General features: G+C 39.4%; 1 protein-coding gene across 28 annotated transcripts in view; it reads right to left on the bottom strand.

Moving 5' to 3' along the window:
• The window catches only part of RIMS2 (regulating synaptic membrane exocytosis 2), a 349,035-nt gene that overhangs the window by 129,202 nt on the left and 199,830 nt on the right, over positions 1-20,003 (bottom strand). For 24 of the 28 annotated variants that reach the window (XM_083516456.1, XM_083516462.1, XM_083516453.1 and 21 more), the window contains 3 exons: positions 19,048-19,116; positions 12,371-12,527; positions 9,354-9,470 (listed from right to left, as the gene is read on the bottom strand). In XM_083516456.1, the coding sequence (XP_083372582.1) occupies positions 9,354-9,470; positions 12,371-12,527; positions 19,048-19,116 (343 nt within the window). The remainder of the gene's footprint in view (positions 1-9,353; positions 9,471-12,370; positions 12,528-19,047; positions 19,117-20,003) is intronic. The other 4 variants (XM_083516468.1, XM_083516469.1, XM_083516447.1 and 1 more) reach the window with 1 other exon arrangement.

A 20,003-nucleotide genomic window follows, 5' to 3' on the forward strand; every position in this document is an offset into this window, starting at 1 on the left:
GGAAATGTTAATGGTATTTTTATCACCTAGAGGAACAATTTATAACTTTGCTATGCTGCACTGTGATAATCTTCCTCTATTGCCCCAGTGCAAGCATTTGACATCTGTAAACCCTAGAAATATGGGGGAGCTTAATTCTATGCACTGAACCTCTTGGGCTTGCTGACTGGAAGGTTGGCAGTTCAAATCCCTGCGATGGGAGGAGCTCCCGTTGCTCTGTTCCAGCTCCTGCCAACCTAGCAGTTTGAAAGCATGCCAGTGCAAGTAGATAAATAGGTACCACCATGGCAGGAATGTAAACAGCATTTCCGTGCACTCTGGCACTCATCACGGTCCTCTGTGCACCAGTAGCGGTTTAGTCATGCTGGCCACATGACCCCGAAAACTATCTGTGGACAAACACCTGCTCCCTCAGCCTGAAAGTGAGATGAGTGCCACCAGTGGCGTAGCATGGGGGGTGCAGGGGGGGCCGGCCGCACCGGGCGCAACATCTGGGGGGCACGCTCACACTCGCAGCTCTCTGCCCCTAAAATCCACGGGTTAGGGGGCGCAAATTACTTGCCTTGCCCCGGGTGCTGACAACCCACGCTACGCCACTGAGTGCCACAACTCCATAGTCGCCTTTGACTGGACTTAACCATCCAGGGGTCCTTTATCTTTACCTTTTACCTAATCAGCCCACAGTTCATATAGATAGGGGGCATCAAATTCCTGGAATTAAGCAAGTTTAGGCAGAAGAAAGAGGACATTCCCAGAGTGAGGGCTCAAGTTGTGATGACTGCTATGAAGTAGGTGGAAATCTACAGGACCATGCCAAATTGCCTGGAAGCAAAATTGCTCCCTGACCCTGAAAGCAGAGACCAACAACGGTCCACAGCAATGTCCATCGACCACTATCCTATCCTTGCAAGAAGGCAAGTGTTGAAGTACAGAGAAGAGGGTGGGAGGTTAAACTGGCTGATAACCAAATAAAGAAGAGCTGATAATATTTTCTCTTATATGCTCCAGGAATGTACCTGACAGTGGGCAGTCTCTAGTCAGGTCCATTCCTGAAGCTCTGCCCCTCAGGGAGCCAGGCTGAATGCTGGTCTGCTTCCCTAGTCTCGCTCATCTCTCAACCTCCTGCATGGCTGGAAGGTACACAAAGCGCTTCCCAGTCACATGGGAAATCCTGTCACCAACAGTTCCCCAAACCCCACCACATCAGGCTGTAAATGGCACTCCCTAGTAGGTGGGGCATAAGCATTTTCCTACCGTCAACCTTTCTAGAAGTAATTAAACCCAACGGTCAAGATCTGAAGTATCACAAGGAACCTTGACGAATCCGGTATTTGCAAATTCTGATATGAACTCATCTGATCAGCACCTCTTGGACTAATGTCTAGATCAGTACTTAGTTAGCCTTCAGATTTTATACTTCTCAAATATTCCATTGTGCTTCTAGGCTCCAAAACATATCAAAATACATTTAGAAATATGCATTAGGAAAATATGCATTTAGCAGTAGGTATGTCAGGAGAAAATACATTTAGAAATGTAATTCTAAAATAAAAATCAAATATTTAATTTGTGGGTTTTTTGGTGTGTATTTAAAAATATATTCATAGATTATTATGGAAATGAGATGAAACGGATTTATGAGCGAATACTGACACAGACTAGAAACAAACTGATTCACCCATTGCTACTCATATACCTAGCCCTTTTTATATTGACTAAAAGTGAGAAACCAATATTGAATGTTCTTTTCTTCATGATACGACAAATATTGTAGCAATAACGGATTGAGTATACAAGGTACCATTTTATGGTATTTCCATTAGAAACAATGGTGGTGGTGTAGGGGAGAGAACAAGGTGAGGCAGGAACAAATAGAAAAATGCATAATTCAAGATACCCCACTATCAAACTTTCTAATGTCACCATTCATCTCTTGAGTTATAAAAACAATATTTGCATTTTATATTTAAGACAAAGTGAGATGGGAATGTTGCTAGATTCAGAATAATTTATGTGTAGATTAGGAAAGGCGACCCAGAATCAAAATATAGCTGTACATATCAGTTTAAATTATTATAACACTTTGCTTTAGCATCATTCCAGTGGCAACTATTAAGAGGAAAGCTGGTTTCAGTCTTTTTCTATTTTGGAAACACTATCACAAAACTTTTTTTCCAGTTTGGTACTGGTTTTATCAAGGTGACTTTTTATAGCAATTTCTTTCTCAAAGCATAAATTGTCATGGATCATGTCCTAGTAGCCTGTCATTTCAAAATTTCTCATTTTGGCAGATCAAAATCAGTAGCTCTCATCACAGTATGAACAGCAATGCAGCATGATTTGTTGGTCTCGGGAGATACTTAAAGCTAAAGCTTGCATAGAGATTTAAGCTCTGCCATTCTGCAGGACTTGACTTGTCTGAGTCAGGAAAATGCAACCTCAGTATATATCCTGCCTTTATCAAGATGGAGCATACCATAACGAGGACCACTATATTCAAGAAATTACACTGGGCAGTAATACAGTTCTGTGTTTATGCAGGTAATTTTCCATAGATTATTGGATTTGTCAGCTCTCTCAGTGAAAACACTGATGATGCCTTAGCAAAGGAAAAATAATGAGTTCACTTAAGCTGAACCCAGCAGGTGTGGGTGATTTTGTTCCTCTTTCCTTTCCTGATACCTTATCCCTATTATAAATAAATCAATTTGAGACTTTATCAGCAACATGCATAGCTCTCCTGATCTTATTCTGACTTGAACTTAATTTGCACCTAACTAAGCTTTTACTGAATCTGTGAATATCAGACCTAGAGACAGTTCTGGAGGACACCAATACTGCAAATATGCATTGTTGTAAAGAACAGCTACTGCTACTTTTTCAGGTTCGTATAAGCTAAAACACAGCAATTTGAAATTTTAACCTATATTTCTTCTCATTACAAGAGCACACCAGAAATCTTTGAAAGTTAGCATCCATTAGTATTTCTTTTCCCTGGGGATAGCTAAAAGTCAATCCCACCCTTGTTTATTCCCTTTTGGATCCATTCCTAAGGCAGGTTGCAACAGCAGCAGCAACACCATGTAAATACAAGCCTGTGGGGGGGGAATAGTGGGTCCCCAAATTCATGTATGACCTAAAGCTGGGTCCTGGAACTGGAAAGGTTGAAGGCAATGCAGCACAATGATGCCCCCAATAGTAGAGAGAGGTGTTTGTGTTGAATTAAGCAAGCAGAGTGTTACACTGCCTTCAGGGTGAGTAGAAGATGCAAACTAAGGTGCCATTTTAAATTGATGACATCACCATCCCCGCTCCAGGAATGTTATTTCTGAACCAGCCCAGAGTCATTGAGACATTTGAGAAGGTTCAATTGTATTAGGCATGAGACATAAACAGTGAAGAAAGGTACATGAAAATATTCAGAGCAACGCTTACAGAATCCTATTGGAGGACCAACTGTACTAATGCTTCTTCCCAAAGAAAAGCTATTAAAATGTGTTGATTTCATTCTGATTTCATGCTTCAAATGGAGCGTGCCTCAGTTTTGTGAAATTAATACTTGGTAAATGGAAATATATTGTTTTGTAATATTCACAGAATGCCTCATAAGTTCCTGCAGAACTATATTATACATATATGAACAATGCCTGCCCATTTGATACACAGTCAGTGTACCCATTTTGGAAATATCAGGATATGCCAAAAATCAGTTTGGTTAAGAAGATTATGGCAACTGTGGAGAAATTCACATGAAACTTTTCAAGCCTCTAAAAATCTTAGCCGAGAACCCAGCTGAACCCCCCCCCCCATACACACACATTTGGGGAAGCTAAACAGTCAAGAGTAAGAAGCAAATGTTTCTTAGTAGCAAATCTGACTTTCTGGAATAATCTTTTCCAAGTGTCAGTGGTCCCCCTTTCGGAACAAACTCCTTCAAAAATCCTATCTTTCCCAAACCTCTGGACTGACAGAGGAGGAGAATGTGCTTTGGGTTTGGTGGTGCTGTTTTGAGTTTTAATGTTCACAGTTTTCTGTTTATGAATTTGTTTCATTCTATGAAATTGGTTTAAAGCAATGATGTAAGCTACTTTATACAACTGTGGAATGGAAGAACATAACAGTTTTTAATAAATAACAAACTAATGCCTTGTATACCTCCATATAGAATGAGACAATATTGGATTCACGCTATACAGATTTAGTAGCTTTTGGTGTAACCTGTAATGCTAGATTTGGATGCTTTAATGGGCAAGAATCCACTTTGTCAGATAAACAGCTAAACTGCTAAGTACAAGGCTTTGTGTATCTACACACACCACACATGTATAGACTGAAGAGAGATGTTATTACCAAGAGATACCTGTGGACTCATCGATGGAAGAGACAGGTGTGACCTATTACTATGTAGAATGGAATGCAAACAAGTTCTAGGGTAAAAAAAAATCCAATTGAGAGAGTGTGACCTTACTGGTAATAAATTGGCACAGCAAAGTGGTGTTTGTTGTCTATTCATCTTGATTTGCCAATTCATTACCTGCAGGAATGGGTCACACTCAAGCTAAATAGACCATTTACCCTTTTCACTGGACCTTGATTGCATTTCACTCTACAGAGTAATAGGACACTCTATCCTTTATCTTCCCCCATTGTATGTGCATGTCATTCTGTTTATATCTGTATCAGAGAATATTGTTTCATGCATCTGGAAAAGTAATATTTGGACCATTGCTACAGAAAATTTGTTAGTTTGGGATGCCACAAGATCCTTCAATGGATAGGTGGCCAATCTGCAAGGGACAGTGGCTAATCTGCAGCATGAGTACCACAAGGGAAATGGAGAGGGAATAATTCTCCAGTGCTCTGCTGGCATGGAGCTGCCCCTGGTTCATCAGACATAGCCAACCGAAGGCCAGAGGGTAATATATATACAATTAAATCTGGATATTTCTGAGCACATTTAGACTGGTTCAAAAATAATCATTTCTTATGCAGAAAATAAGACATATTTAACCCTCAAATACTTTCTGTCATGCTTTCTTCTCATATATGAGAATGTATATTAATATTGTTGACAACGATGTTTCTTTATTTCACATTGTTTTCACCAGTTCAAAATCACTTAGTTCTTTACTCAACATGGGGGGGGGGGAATCCTATAATCTGGAACTTAACGGAACTGTAAAAGCAGGAAAATATAAATAATTACAGCACTGACACTAAAATCAATGAGACTTACTTCTGTAAAGATATGCAGCCTAATTCTCCTGCTGCCACAATGAGCTAGCAACTTAAAGGGCCAAATGTTGCTTCCCAGTGTAAGCATATAGCCACTTACCCTTTCAGCCTCAACTTCAGAACTGCAGCAAGAAGCACATGCGACTTAAAGAGGAGAAATACCCTCAGAGCTTTTGCTGCAGCCAGACTCTAGAATTAGTGCACCAATGCAACCATATACTTAAACTGCTAAATGATACAGTATTTTATTTCTTCATTTTGCACCATGTTTTTCTATCAGAGTTCCCAAAGTGGTTACGTAATGCTACACACTACAACTGTTCAGAAACTTTCTAATAAGCTTTTACTTGACAAAGTACTGACAACGTCAATTTCCCTCCTTTATTCTGGAATCCTAGCTCTTTATACTTTAAGGCCAAAAACAGATGTGACAACAGCAAATCCTATTTGTTTAGACTCAAGTTTGCTCCATCACAGATAAATCAATCTCGGTTTCAACAGCAAAATGAATATGCTGGCAAGGGAAGCTAAACACCTTACTTCCTATTATTATTATTATTATTATTATTATTATTATTATTACTGCTACTACAACTGCAGCTATTGCTGCTACTTTATTTATTAATCACCATACACTGTGAAATCTTAAGGGAATTTACACCCAACAGACAACAAGAATAAAAATACAAAAAAATATAAATACAACATTTTAACCTCTACATACCTCAGTAAGACCATCAATTAAACAGCCAAATAAAATACACCAGGTACCAACAGCCAAACAACCAAACATCTGGGAGCAGAGATATTTTAAACCTGGTATTGAAATGATGACAAAGTTGGCACCAGCTGAGACTCCTTGGGAAGAGCATTCCACAATCAGGAGCCACAACAGAAAATGTCATCTGCCTAGTAGCAACCCTCTGCATCTCTCTCGAATGAGGCATCCTTGCCTCATCCCACTCCAGCTGAGCTCAGGGGGACAGGGGGATGGGGTGACAAATTTGTGAAGGTAAACTGCTCAAATTTTGCTCTCCTTAAGGAGAGCTTTTCCATGTCTCTTTTGCTCTATAAAGTGAGCCACCCCATTTTGTAGACAATTTGGGCAGCACTATTTAAGCAAATGGATCCTTTGAAAAACTCTTTGGTGTGGTGCACTGGTTAGAGTGCTCACTTTAGACTGGATACACTTGTCTTCAAATTCCCACTAAGCCACAAAGGTTACTTGTGTCAGCCTAAACTACCTGACATGGTTATTTTGAGGATAGAAGGTAGGGGATGTCAGGAAAAAGCAGCAAGATTTCCCGACAGGGGAGGCATACACACCAGCCTAAGCTCTTTGGAGAAAGGATAGTATAAAAAATAAACAGAGAAGCTGGCTGTTTCATCCTTCAGCTAATGCACTATTAAATGACCATAGTTTTGGAACAATACATATCTCAATGCAGAGGATATTTGTAAATACATTTTTAATGCACACTAGAGACTTTTCAAGCTTAATAACTTTTAGGAAAATATACTATTTTAAATTATGGTGCTTTCAGGCTCATAAAACTATTTTGAGGTAATGATGACCATGAGAGTAAGTAACAATCTATGAAAGTTAGTTTTTGGTGTCTAACGGCAGAACAACAGTACCATATATTCCAATCAAGTCCCAGATTATTGGGACAAAATGCTCTTTTTCTCTCTCTTTCTGGTGAACTGATTTTTGTTTTGCCCTTTCTTTCAGTGTCCTTGAAGAAAAAGGAAAGGGGTTGAAAAAGTCCCTGTTGACACACTTATCAGTATGTGCAGCACTGTGGCTGCATCAGTTATAAAGAAAGTCTGATACCAGGCCTGCAAAGAATACTCAAAACTATCTGTTTAACTTTGGTATATTTTGTTCTGATGGCCCCAGAGAATAAGCAGGAGAAGAACAAATAGGCAAGCTATTATAATTTACCGGGCCAACAACAGTGGCTTAAAGAGTATGCAGTTTCTGGTTCACATAATTCTGTCAAGCATCTGCCTGAAGTCGAGTTTTTAACTCAATTGTCTGCATACTCTTTCAGCAGCATGAGTTCATCCATTAAAAGATAGCATCTTACCTAATGCCACACCATCTATAAGTGATGGCTTAAAAGAGTATTTCGGTGCTCTAGGCCACAGCTTTTTAAATTGAAAAGAACAGCAGAACGTATCAGTTCTGGAATGTGTCTCTTATTCTGGAAATGGTGCCTAGAATCTGCTACCCATAGTCTGCTATTTGTTATTTTAAGAATTATGTCTGTCTGTCTCCCTCTCTCTCTCTAATACATGTCAAAAAAGCCAAAGATTTAACCAGCTTAAATTTGCCTGGTCCAGTTTAACGTGCTGGTGAATCAGGCATTTAGCATTCTAAATTTAAGCACAATGGAGGAATTTGTGTTTAGGAAATTTTATTAAACTAAACAGTTCAAAAGCACAATCCACTTCAAATTATACCATTTTAAGACTGAATTACTTCAATAGCAGAGAAAGACACCTTAACTTTACCTCAAAATCAACTGTCATGCTGTTTAAATTCTTAGTTAGGATCCAAACAACCTTTTATGTTTTACTATGTTTTTATATGCACTGTAAGCCGCCCAGAGTGGCTAGAGAAATCCAGCCAGATGGACGGGGTATAAGTAATAAAATTGTTGTTGTTGTTGTTATCATTACGCCTGCAACAGAACATTTGCTGCATCCCTCTTTCCACACAATATCAGGTACCTTTAATAGGGAGTACTGTGGGATTTGGTGGATCAGAATTTTTTTTTTGGGGGGGGGGGAGGAGACTGGTATTCCAACTAGAAGAAAACAACCACAGAGCTCCTGTGAATGCATAGAAGCACTTCAGGAATTTGGATAAGGATTTTTTGAATCCCTGCCAGACAAGAACTTTCTATAAAACGTTAAAACTTGCTACTAGCTGCTTCTGTCATTTATAATTAGAAATTATAGTAAATGATTCGGGCAGTCTGAAATATTACTTTTTGTTTGAAAAATAGTAACAGAAAAATTGTTTATGATATTACTCTTTTTTTAAAAAAGCAACTTTAATTTTTTGTACATGTAAGATTGTGGAAAATATACTGGTATCTTGTTAGGTAAGGTGTTAAAAATACCGAAGTGCAAGTATATTATAAAACTGAGGGAGGTGAACATTTCAAATTCAATTTTCATTAACACAAGTTAATGAGGTGAAAAATGTCCTGTCTATTTTTTAAAATGAAAGCAAAAAATGCCTCAGGTAATGTTGCAGAGTAAGCAACATAAGCCAACTACAATCTCTGCTTCACTTCTATTTCATTAAAATTCCAAGATGTCAGTAGATCTCAGGTTGCTATAGAAAAGATTTCTCAAGCAACACTGTTTAAAAGGTACTAACAAAGTGTACTTCCTCATAAAACATATCCCCACCCTCCCCCAGCTCTATATATTACTCATGTGTCCAGCTAGAGCAGGCATCCCCAAACACGGCCTCCAGATGTTTTGGGACTACAACTCCCATCATCCCTAGCTAACAGGACCAGTGGTCAGGGATGATTGGAATTGTAGTCCCAAAACATCTGGAGGGCCGAGTTTGGGGGTGTCTGAGCTAGAGGTTTCTTTGAAGTTTTCATGGAAGCAGAGTTCTGACACTGGGAGCTGGTAAAGAGTGAACACCTTTTTAAAAAGCAAAACCCATCCATTTGTGCATGGAAGGGGTGTTTGCACAACAACAAAGTGTAGCATTATAATAATCAAACTGGGAAAGCCTTGGATATTTCTAATCTCTACCAATACAATAAATAAATCCAAGTTTTCATTCTAACATGTGATTATTGTCAAAGGTAAAATAAAAGGCCCGTAGAATTGATTCAATTATTTGGCTAAAATGTTCTTCTTGCATGCTTTCTTCAAGCTTTCCTGACCAGTAAATGCAAACAATGGGACTATTTATATGTGATACAGAATAATAATAGCAGGAAATAGCATTAGGCAAATTTAACTATTTCACTTTTGTAAACTGGAGGTGCTGAGGTTTAAATATCAATCTGAATTGATTCTGTTTTGTCTAAAATGTATTATTATTGTTTCCATTGTTTACTCTTTTACATCTGAATATCTACCTCTCTCTGTCTGGGGAGTTGTGGTCATCCATTATTCGATGTCTATCCATTCGGTTCATGGTATTGTAATGTGCAGGAGTAGATCGGGTCCCTCGAGACCCCTGTTCCACATTCCTACTGAAGAAACAAAACCATCAATGTCATGAAGGCGGAAATGAGCAGTTCTCTTTAAGATGAGCCCTGTTAATGAAAATGTTAGCTGTAACCTTTAACATCCTTGACTCTGACAAAATCTGTTCAAAACTAATAGGATTGGTTACCTATGTATACATCTTATATAAAAATTGGCATGTACTGCCTTCTCGCTGAGGGAAAAAAATTGAAGAAGAAAAAATCAGACTCAAGGTAGGGAAGAGGTGGGGAATCTGTACCAGGAATATTTTCACCCTCTCTGTCATGATCCACAAGCAATTCACTGCAATATTTAATTTTACTGCACATCACTTAGCCAATGCCATCTAAAAACAAAATGCGAAATCTACATAATTAACATTCCTTTTCAGACAAAAGTGTGCAAATTGGAAGTATTTATGCAAAATAACCATCATTTGCCAACCAAACACTTATTAAACCTGAAAACCTGGAGACTTATTAATTATTGTCCATTTATTGACCATGGCTACGGCAGGAAGGGAAGGAATGCGCAATCTTGTGGCTGGCTTCTGATCGTTTAGCCATGATTAAAAGTGCCAGTGTTGCATCTGCACCAACACTAAGTGTATTGTTTTATTTGAATTATACAAAATATGATTTAGATGTTTTCCTTATGCTAGATATTTTTAAGAGGGGGACACAACACTCAGCTCTTCATATTATCTTTCTCTCCTTTAGAAAGGACAGGTGGTTAATTGCCTGTCAGTTTAAACAATAACCACAGCCATCCCAAAATAAGGAAGCAATTTCTAAATACTCAGGGTACACACTGAGGAAGCATATCTGTCAATTAAAAGAAAAATAAAATATGAAACAGCCCTGTAGGCATCCAAGACACTCAGAATAGAGATAAGGAAAAGCTAAACTAAGTCATCTCATTGTCAGAAGGGGGAATTTCCAGGTTCACAATGCACCACAAATAAGGAACTCATGTCTGCTGCTACCTTTTGGTGCGGGAGTCTCCCACTAAAGCTCTGACCAGATTTGCTTAGCAATAACAAGGTGGTTGCATTATGTGTCCTCAGATCATGGCTGATTACTAAGAATGGCTTAAGTCTTGAGCAGGAGCAGTCCTGTAAATTTGGAGACTTTGTCACTTTTTCCTGATACCCCATAACACTAGCGTCCAGTTTGCCCATGTACAGGAAAAAATAAACTAACTCATTCAGATACTGTACTTCCTAATCTAACTCAATGTGGCTGTGGAATCTATGGTCAAAGAGGCAGGGTGCAGAAGTCTCTCCATATGTTGACTTAGCTGCTGTATCACAGAAAGTTTTAGGGGGAAAGTATCGCACAGAATTTGGGGTGGCTTTGCTTGGAACAATGAAGATAATTGAAGTTCAGGTACCCAGAAGAGACTCTTCCATCTACATCCCATAGACAAATCTCTCAGGGTTTCCCAAACTTGGGTCTCCAGCTGTTTTTTGACTTCAACTCCCATCATCCCTAACTAGCAGGTCCAATGGTCAGTGATGATGGGAATTGTAGTCCAAAAATAGCTAGAGACACAAATTTGGGAAACTCTGCTAATTATATGATACCTTTTTAAGGTGGTTTGGGACCTGAATTTGATTCAAAAGCAGGGCATAAGTAAGTCTAAAATAATTAAGACTGCACTCTACTTTCTTGTGTCCATTAACATTTAGTGTTGCTAGTATGATCTGGGGGGAATTAAGAATAAATTCTTTAACACACAAACATTATTTTCAGTTGAATGTGACTGAATGTGATTCTGTTGAATGTGATTTTGAAAGCTTCCAGTTGCTGATATATAATTACAAGTCTCAGTAATTTATGAGTAACTGACTATTTGTAACTTTCACTATTTTTATTGTTGGGTAGAGAGAGATAAAAGTATCAGTTTCCATGTTGTGGTAGATTGATTTATACTAATAAAAAATGGTTGTGATCATGGTCCTCAATAAAGAACTTATTTTCTAGCTTGTATGTTCAATGAGCAGAAATCTTCCACCTTAACCATATCTAATATTCCATGACAGGCACAATGGTTGCTAGGGTAGGAAAGGAGGTCTATCAAGATAACCAGCCACTGGTGGTTCTACAGGTTATTAATATTCCAACACAGGTTATTCTTTTGCAAATGAAATATTGTTATAAGCTTTCAAGAAAAAGTTACAATAATTTTATACATAACATAAAAAACTAGGCTTAAAAATGAATAAATAATAGAGGCTAATATCAATATGAAACTCCTAACTGCACTGTTGCTCTAAGCTGGAACAGACTTTGTCCTAAATCTATATTTTACATCAATGAGCTGAAGATTTTTACATAAACATATGGTCTTTCTTTGCTGAACAGAATTCAAGTGGCATTTTTAATGCTAATATTGCAAAAGTCATACCATATCTAACAGGTGGGGGAAATATTATTTCATCAGTTTCATCGGGATATGAACCCATATAGGCAGCGTAGGATGGCAAATTAGTACAATATATACTCTGTATAAAGCTCAATAGTTACTACATTGGTTGCTGGCAAGGGTGTTTACTTAGGAAAAAACACCACAGAGAGGCTTTGGTTTTGATTTGCTTGGATTGCAGAGATATAAATGAAGGAGCAATCATTCTTGCTCTGAATGGAAAGAATTACACTGTATGACTAGTCATTTACAAAGATAAGTAACAAAACAAGAGGTAAATTATTAATAAGGTCCATTACTATATTATAAGCAAAAATATCTGTGTTACTACAGAGAAGCAATTGAATTTTCATATTCTCTCACTCATTATCTTGAGTTTAAAGGAATAATTTTAGTATCTACATAATTTAATTTAATGTCATATTCAAACAAACAAATAAACCAACAAACCCAAGCCTAAATCATTACAATAATTTACCTTTGTAGAGGAGGGACACTGGGAGACCATGATCTTGTCCTTCCTATACTGTCTGCACGGTGAGGGGACCCTGACCGAGAGCAGTGATTGGATGACATCACTTGTTCTGGCACTGATAGTGTTGAGCTTTGAAGATCTCGCCCATTATGTCGGTAATCTGGGAGCGGGAGGGAAGGTTGAGAGAGCTGAACTAACGGTACAGGTATGGTGACATTTCACTTTTTCTGTTTTGTTAGATTTGTACAGATGGCAGAAAAGTTGCACCCTGGAGAAAAGATGTCGCAATATATAATGCTGTCAAAAAATTTAAAATAATTACAGGTAGAATTTATACACCACTTTTCAAATTGCTCACAGTGCTTCACATGTGCTGCCAAAAGTAAAGACACTCATAAGGGAATAATGAAAGCCCTGCTGTATCAGACCAAAGGGACATCTAGTTCAACACCCTGTTTCACACAGTGGCCTACCAAGCACCTATGGGGAGCCCTGAAGCAGGACAAGGGTAATAGCACTCTCCTACTAATGTCCCCCAGTGAAAATATTCAGAGGTATGCTGCCTTTGTTCCTGGAATATCAGAAAAACCAGTAGCTGTTGATATTCTCCATTAATTTCTCTAAACCATTTTAATGACATCAAAGTTAGTGGCCATCATTACATCCTGTGGCAGAAAATTCCATAGTTTAAATATGCACTCTAAGAATAAATATTTCCCTTTGTCTGTCCTGAATCCCCCATCATTCAGGTTCATTGTATATCTCTGGATTCTAGTACTTTGAGAAAGGCAGAAAATCTTATCGCTATCCAACTTGTTTGCCCCATGCCCATTACTTGCTCTTTTTCTAAACTAAACTAAGTGTAATACACTGTGGCTTCGTTGCAGTGCGCATGTAGTTGTCCATTTGCTAAGCAGAAACAGCCCCGGTCTGTATCTGGATGGGTGCCTACATGGGAGTGCAATGTGCTGCATAAATATTCTCCCTTTGGGGACGCGGGTGGTGCTGTGGGTAAAACCTCAGCGCCTAGGACTTGCCGATCGCATGGTCGGCGATTCGAATCCCCGCGGCGGGGTGCGCTCCCGCTGCTCGGTCCCAGCGCCTGCGAACCTAGCAGTTCGAAAGCACCCCCGGGTGCAGGTAGATAAATAGGGACCGCTTACCAGCGGGAAGGTAAACGCCGTTTCCGTGTGCGGCTCTGGCTCGCCAGAGCAGCTTTGTCACGCTGGCCACGTGACCCGGAAGTGTCTGCAGACAGCGCTGGCTCCCGGCCTCTAGAGTGAGATGAGCGCACAACCCTAGAGTCTGTCAAGACTGGCCCGTACGGGCAGGGGTACCTTTACCTTTACCTTTATACTAAACTAAACTAAACTAAACTAAACTAAACTAAACTAAACTAAACTAAAACTCTATAAAATCTTTTTAGTTTTTCTTTTAGTTTTTTCTAAACTAAAATCTCTCAAAAGTTGTAAGAGCTTGTTCTTGACCTTGCTTTTCCCAGCCTCCCTCCCATTCCTGCTCCTTGTGTGTCATAACTTTTTAGTTTGTAAATCTGAGAGTGGCCACCCTGGAAGACTTTTTGGCTAAAGGGTAGGGTGTAAATGCCTTAAATAAGCAAACAAATAGAATAACATTTATTATAGAGGACTTGCTCCAGCCCCTTGATTCTGCACCTTTCCCAACTCTACAATATCCTTGTTGAGATGTAGCAATCTCAGTTTTCCAAGTATGGTCACAATATAGACTCGTATAAAGGCATAACAATATTAGCAGTTTTATTTTTAAACCTTTTGATACGTTGCTCCCTAACTCGCCTTTTCACAGCTGCCACTCACTGTGTTGAGGTGTCAGTTGTGCTATCCCCCATAATACCAACGTCTCTTTCCTCATCAGTCATTGCCAGCTCAAACCCCATGTTTTGGGAATTTTTGCCCCAATGTGCTTCTCTTTACACTTTCAATGAACTACATTTGCTTTGCGGATATTCTTTTGGAGCTTTTTATAACCCCCTTTTGTTTTTATTACCATGAATAATCTGGTACTGTCAGCAAATTTGGCAACCTCACTCCTCATCCCTAACTCCAGACCAAGCCCCAATTCAGATATTTGAGGGGTCCTGCTTTTTACACCATGGTTCTGTTCAAAGATTTTCCATAGCCCTGCATTCTTATTGGCTCTCATTTCATCTCCATGTCAAACTTTTCTTAAAAACAAACAAAACCTTGTTCAGCCCACTGCTGACTTTTGCCCTGTTTTCTTGAGCCACAGTGACTCCCAAAAATATTCCCTAATGGAATTTCTATATGCATCTCCTCCACTTTTGCCAACAACATGTGGCTTTGGTGCTTATGTTCTGTCTGAGTTTTAAAATAATTTTCTCCTTTCCTCATTCTTTATCTTTTCCACAGGCTCCCTTTGCATAATTTGTCCCTTCCTTAACCACCATGACTTAGGCCTACTGGTCCTATAATTTCCCTATTACACTTGCTCTTCCCCCATATAGTTCTGCAGTCCTCAGCATATTTAAACACAGTTCTTCCTGTCCTTATAATTCTGAGTGGTTTTAATCCCAACCAAACTTTCACTTTTAAATAAAAGCTGGGTTGTTCATGAACATTGTACAGTACTGTTAAAAGTTTAATTAACTCTGCAGTTGAAATGCCACTGAACATTCCATGACATTCCTAGCCCCATACATCAGCCTTTGCCAAAAGAGATTGTTCCAATAAAAGGTACTTTCTCACTTATTTTGAATCATTTAATATCCTCTACATCAGTATCCACTATGACAATTAAACTAAACATTCAATAGTCACCATAAAAAATATGGGGGGGGGATTCATGGAGGTTACAGTAAAGTGTGAATTCAAAATTTCATTTATCAGGTTTAAAATAAAGTGATCCCTCACTTGGAAAATACTAATTTGTGGTATGTTACAGCTAATATGCTCATAATGCATTTTCACTCGTTCCATGGGGGAGCCCATTAGCGCTGCTAACACTTAGTATCTTAATTAAAAATCTGGAAGGCTGGGGGAGGTTGAAAATATGCCCATTCAATGTGCTGATTATATTATACAGGGAGCTATTACAGAGACAAGGGAAGACAGAAAAACCATGAGACAGCCTTAAGAGAGCTTCAGCCTGTAAAAATGCAACTTAATACATCTAAGGCATAAGAATCAGCAAAATTATTTGCAGGGCAGTAACCATATCCATTACCTTTAGCAGAAGGCACAGATTTACAGCAGTCTTACTAAATTTATAGGTTCTCAGTAGCTGTTAAGAATTGATTTTGGAAACTGCCAGTCCAATGATACATTACAAACAAAAGCGCTTTAGGAGGGGGCAATTGGGAGCAGAAAAGTAGCAGGAAATACTGCTTCCCTTTTCCATATTGCCTCACTCAAGCCACTTCTCCTGCCATGGGACTGCAAACTGGAAATAAAGCTTTGAAGAGTGATTTGGAGTAGAGAAGCATCAGTCAGGCAAAGAGTCAAGCGCTGTCTCTCCCTGCCATATGTAATTCTGCAAACCTGTCTGGGCCCCAAATGCTTCTGCTAAATCTGGGTACTCTAACGTGAGGTGGGTAAGGACCTGACACAGCTGCGGTGAATTAACATGGAAATAGCCCAGCAGACAAGCACTCACTTGTATAAGGCGCAATCTGGTGAAGCAATTGTTTCCTGCATAGCAAAAAATCCTGAACTATATTCCAACATTTTAAAGTAGGCATTGGGGGGGGGGGGAGAAAACATTTCAAAGCTCTATTATCATCTTGTTCACCTCCTTCTTTCACGTTTAATTTATGGGACTCCAAGGAAGGACTACAGAGTCTCATCAACCATTTTGTCCAGGCATGGGCTCCGTGCATCAGCATTGGTGACCATATGTTTGAGATGGTAGACAATTTTGGTTATGGGTTACACCACAACCAGCAACCTCTTCATCGACACTGAACTGGACATGCACATTGGCAAGGCAGCCACGACAATGGCTCGTCTCTCCAAAAGAGTATGGGAGAATGTGATGCTAACAACCAATACCAAGATGAAGGTCTACAAGGCTTACATGTTGAGCACACTGCTTTATTGAAGTGACTCATGGACAACTTAAACCTGCCAGGAAGAACACCTCAATTCCTTCCATGTGTGCTGCATCAAGATGATTTGCAGGACAGAGCCCCAAAGATGTGCTGTCCCAATCCCACATTCCCGGCATGTTCACACTCCTGTCTCAGTGATGTCTATGCTGGCTTGGTCATATTCACAGAATGGAAAATGGCAGGATCCCCAAGGACATGCTCTATGGGGAATGATCAATGATCAGGGCCAATGACCACAAATAAGGGAGCTGGAGTCTCCAACAACATTTGGAGAACTCAATATTGCCTACCCTTGCCTTATGGCATGTGCCACCACTCTAGAAGTCAATCCATCACTTTTAAACCTCCCCTTTCCAAATAGCATAGGCCTTTAAATCTCCCCCACCCCCTAAATTACTGCCTTGAGAATCCCAACAATAATTGGGACTACAGTGAGAAGGGGCATTTATCTCACTCCACCCCATGGCATGGTCCCCATGAAACGTCACCCCCTTCCCAACCCCAACCCCCCAAAACCACCCCCAAACAAATAGGACTGGGGAAAGGGAGACTGTGTCCTGCCCTATACAGGTTTTAGGTTGCAGGGAACCTTTCAGATAACAAAGGCTATAATAAACGCAGACACCAATGTCCAATTCTAGGTACACAGTCAAAATAAAAAAATTCCTTCCAGTAGCACCTTAAAGACTAAGTTGGTCTTTAAGGTGCTACTGGAAGGAATTTTTTTATTTTGACTATGGCAGACCAACACGGCTACCTATCTGTAATAGGTACACAGTGGTTCTAATCAGGAATGAGGCAAGCTGAGCGGCAGTCAGAGGTCAAGGTAAGCAGAAGATCAGGTACAAGACACAGTGCTGTCAACAAGCTATTGCTCCAGCAGCTCTACCAGCCTTGCATGGAGGCTTCAAAGCCAGAGCTCTCAGAACCGCAACCTGGGCCCAGCTGCAGCCTCTTAGAGGTTTCTTCAGAGAGTCCTCCTCATGAGGAGGGCTGCTCCTGAATAGCCCTTTACTCACTAGGAGTCCCCTTCTGCAACAAAACACTCCTGACTGTGAGGGTGTCAGTCTGCCTCCTGAAGCTCTGCCATTCCCAGGGGTTGTTCTGTCTCTGCTTCAGATGCTGAGCTCCCTTCTCTGTAGAGAGGGATTCTTGCCAGTTTCCCTTGAGAGTCCTGGCTCGTCCTCAATTGCTGTTCTGGGCTATTCCTAAGTATCAGGGGGCTCCAAATCATATTTTGCCAGATCATTCTTGGAGGAGGAGTCATCTGGTGAGGGCAAGGCAGACTGCCTACCCATCTACAGAAGGCTATTTAGATTCCAGAGGTCTGGAAGCAAGCTGAGAAGTTCCAGCACAGAAAGAAGGAACAACGAGGAAACAAATGTTTGTCAGCATCTCTACAAAGAATCGCTTTATCTTCAAAGTGCTCTCCTGGCACAAAGACTATTGAATTGAATGTGGTTTGCACTGACAGAATATTTCTTTATGTAATATTTGCTAAGAAATACAAACTAGATGGGTACAAACTAAATGGATATTTCAAACAAATAAACTATAAAAAAATTAACACGTACCAATCAGTACTGTGTAAAATCCCTAAACTATTTCCTAAAATCCTAAACTATTTTCTAGAAGAGCTCTCACCTCTAAGCTTTCATGCGTATTTTCTTCTGATCTGTCATCTTCTGGACTGAATGTCATACACACATTTCCTCCTTATGGATGATAATGCATATCAAAATATGGCACAGCTATTTGACACTAACAGGGTAAAAGCTGTCCAGTTTCCCATTTCATGACAATATGCTACTGTTAGTGAGAATGAATTGCAGATATGGTCACTGTACTACATGAACCCAATTTGAAACTGATTCTGGAACTAGCACTCTGTTTTATGACAAAAAGGAACGATGAATAGGTACTTCCCATTCTTTTAACATGATGATTTAGAGACCATTTGTGCAGTGTGCCTAGGTCCTATAAACTGATCTGCTTTAAACATGCTACTAAAATCCAGAATGGATGTAACATCTGCTTACTAAATATGCTCTAAAGGAACTGCTAACAATAAAATGTTCTTTTGCCAAATAACTATATCTCACTATGATGTACTTAACAAAGCTCAGGCAAAAGTGGAGCTAACAAAATCCCAATAGGGGATGACAGCAGTTATGATGAGCTGCCTTCAACCACTGTGGTTTGATAGCATATTTAGTTTGTAAAGCTGCTGGGGCTCCTGCATAAGATAGCAGAGTTGTGCCTTCCTATATTTCAAAGTGTTAAACTATTTACATGCCAGAAGAGATGGGGAGGGGAAGGGGACAGAAAAAGCAGCTTGAAGTAAAACATACCATGTAATACCTACACTCCTTAGAAGGAATTACCATTTCCACTTGTTCAACACTTCTGTTGGGATTCCAGATCCCACTGGCATGCCAAGTTACCTCATGGCATGTCTAAACAAGCAGGAAGGTTTTTAATTAAAACACAACAATGAAAGAGTAAGCCAATCAACTTATCATGACAAATTATAAATATAAACTTTTTCAGTGTTAAAATCTTATAAATTTGTTACCTGACACTACTCCTATTCCATCATCGCAATCATAGTCTGAGACTTCACTATCACTTATTCGTTTGGACCCTGCCAAAAGAAAGAGAGGATCATAGGATTAATTATAGCCGTTCTATTAAATGAGTACTACATTTATTAAGGCTTGCTGATCATTGTTAACAAGGCTCAATAGCTTTCCATGTATGCTTTAGTCTCCTATAAAACAAATTATAGCTGTGAAAAGCAGAGAAAAGCAGTATTTTAAAGGTAATGGAGTGATCACAATACTTACCAAAATAACTAGAGCTTCATCAGCAAAAGCTGGCCCAAAGTCTATTATTACACCTTAACAGTAGGTCAAGTAAGAAAAAATTGAGACTCTGGTTTAATTTTAAATATGCTTACCCACTTCTCGGTTTCCTACACAACAGCAGGCAGATATTGTTCAACAGTTTACAACCACATTTAACCTATTTGTCAACAATAAAATAATCCTATTGGACAGGAAAGGTCACTTTAGCCCTCAATGAGTATACAAATAAGATATGAAAGGACTAAATCATAGAGCTGAACAAGCTAGTAAAGATAGTCAAACTGATGATATTGAACTTGTAGCTTTCATATACAGTAAAGTAGTTTAACTCCCTCAGCTGCTGTGTATTTTCCAAATGTAGTGAAATTAAGCAACAGGTAGCGCAGAATAATCTCTGCTTCTTCCATTTTTGCAAGGAGCAAGGGTACGGTTATTCACTGTACACTGAAACACAACATGACCTCAATAAACACGTCCTTCCACTTAAATACCTTGCCTTTGTTTTGACAGCACAACTGTTCTGTATTCAGTGTACAAATAGAGCTCCATACTTTGGGTATATCATAAAAGCTATTGGAAATGGAAAACACAAAGAACGGGCAACCAATTTTATATGATTGATATTCTGAGGCTGAATTCATGAACTGAACATGCTGCATTTGAA

The sequence above is a fragment of the Podarcis liolepis genome, assembly GCF_965112155.1.
Source record: "Podarcis liolepis genome assembly, chromosome: 8".
Classification (NCBI taxonomy): Eukaryota; Metazoa; Chordata; class Lepidosauria; order Squamata; family Lacertidae; genus Podarcis; species Podarcis liolepis.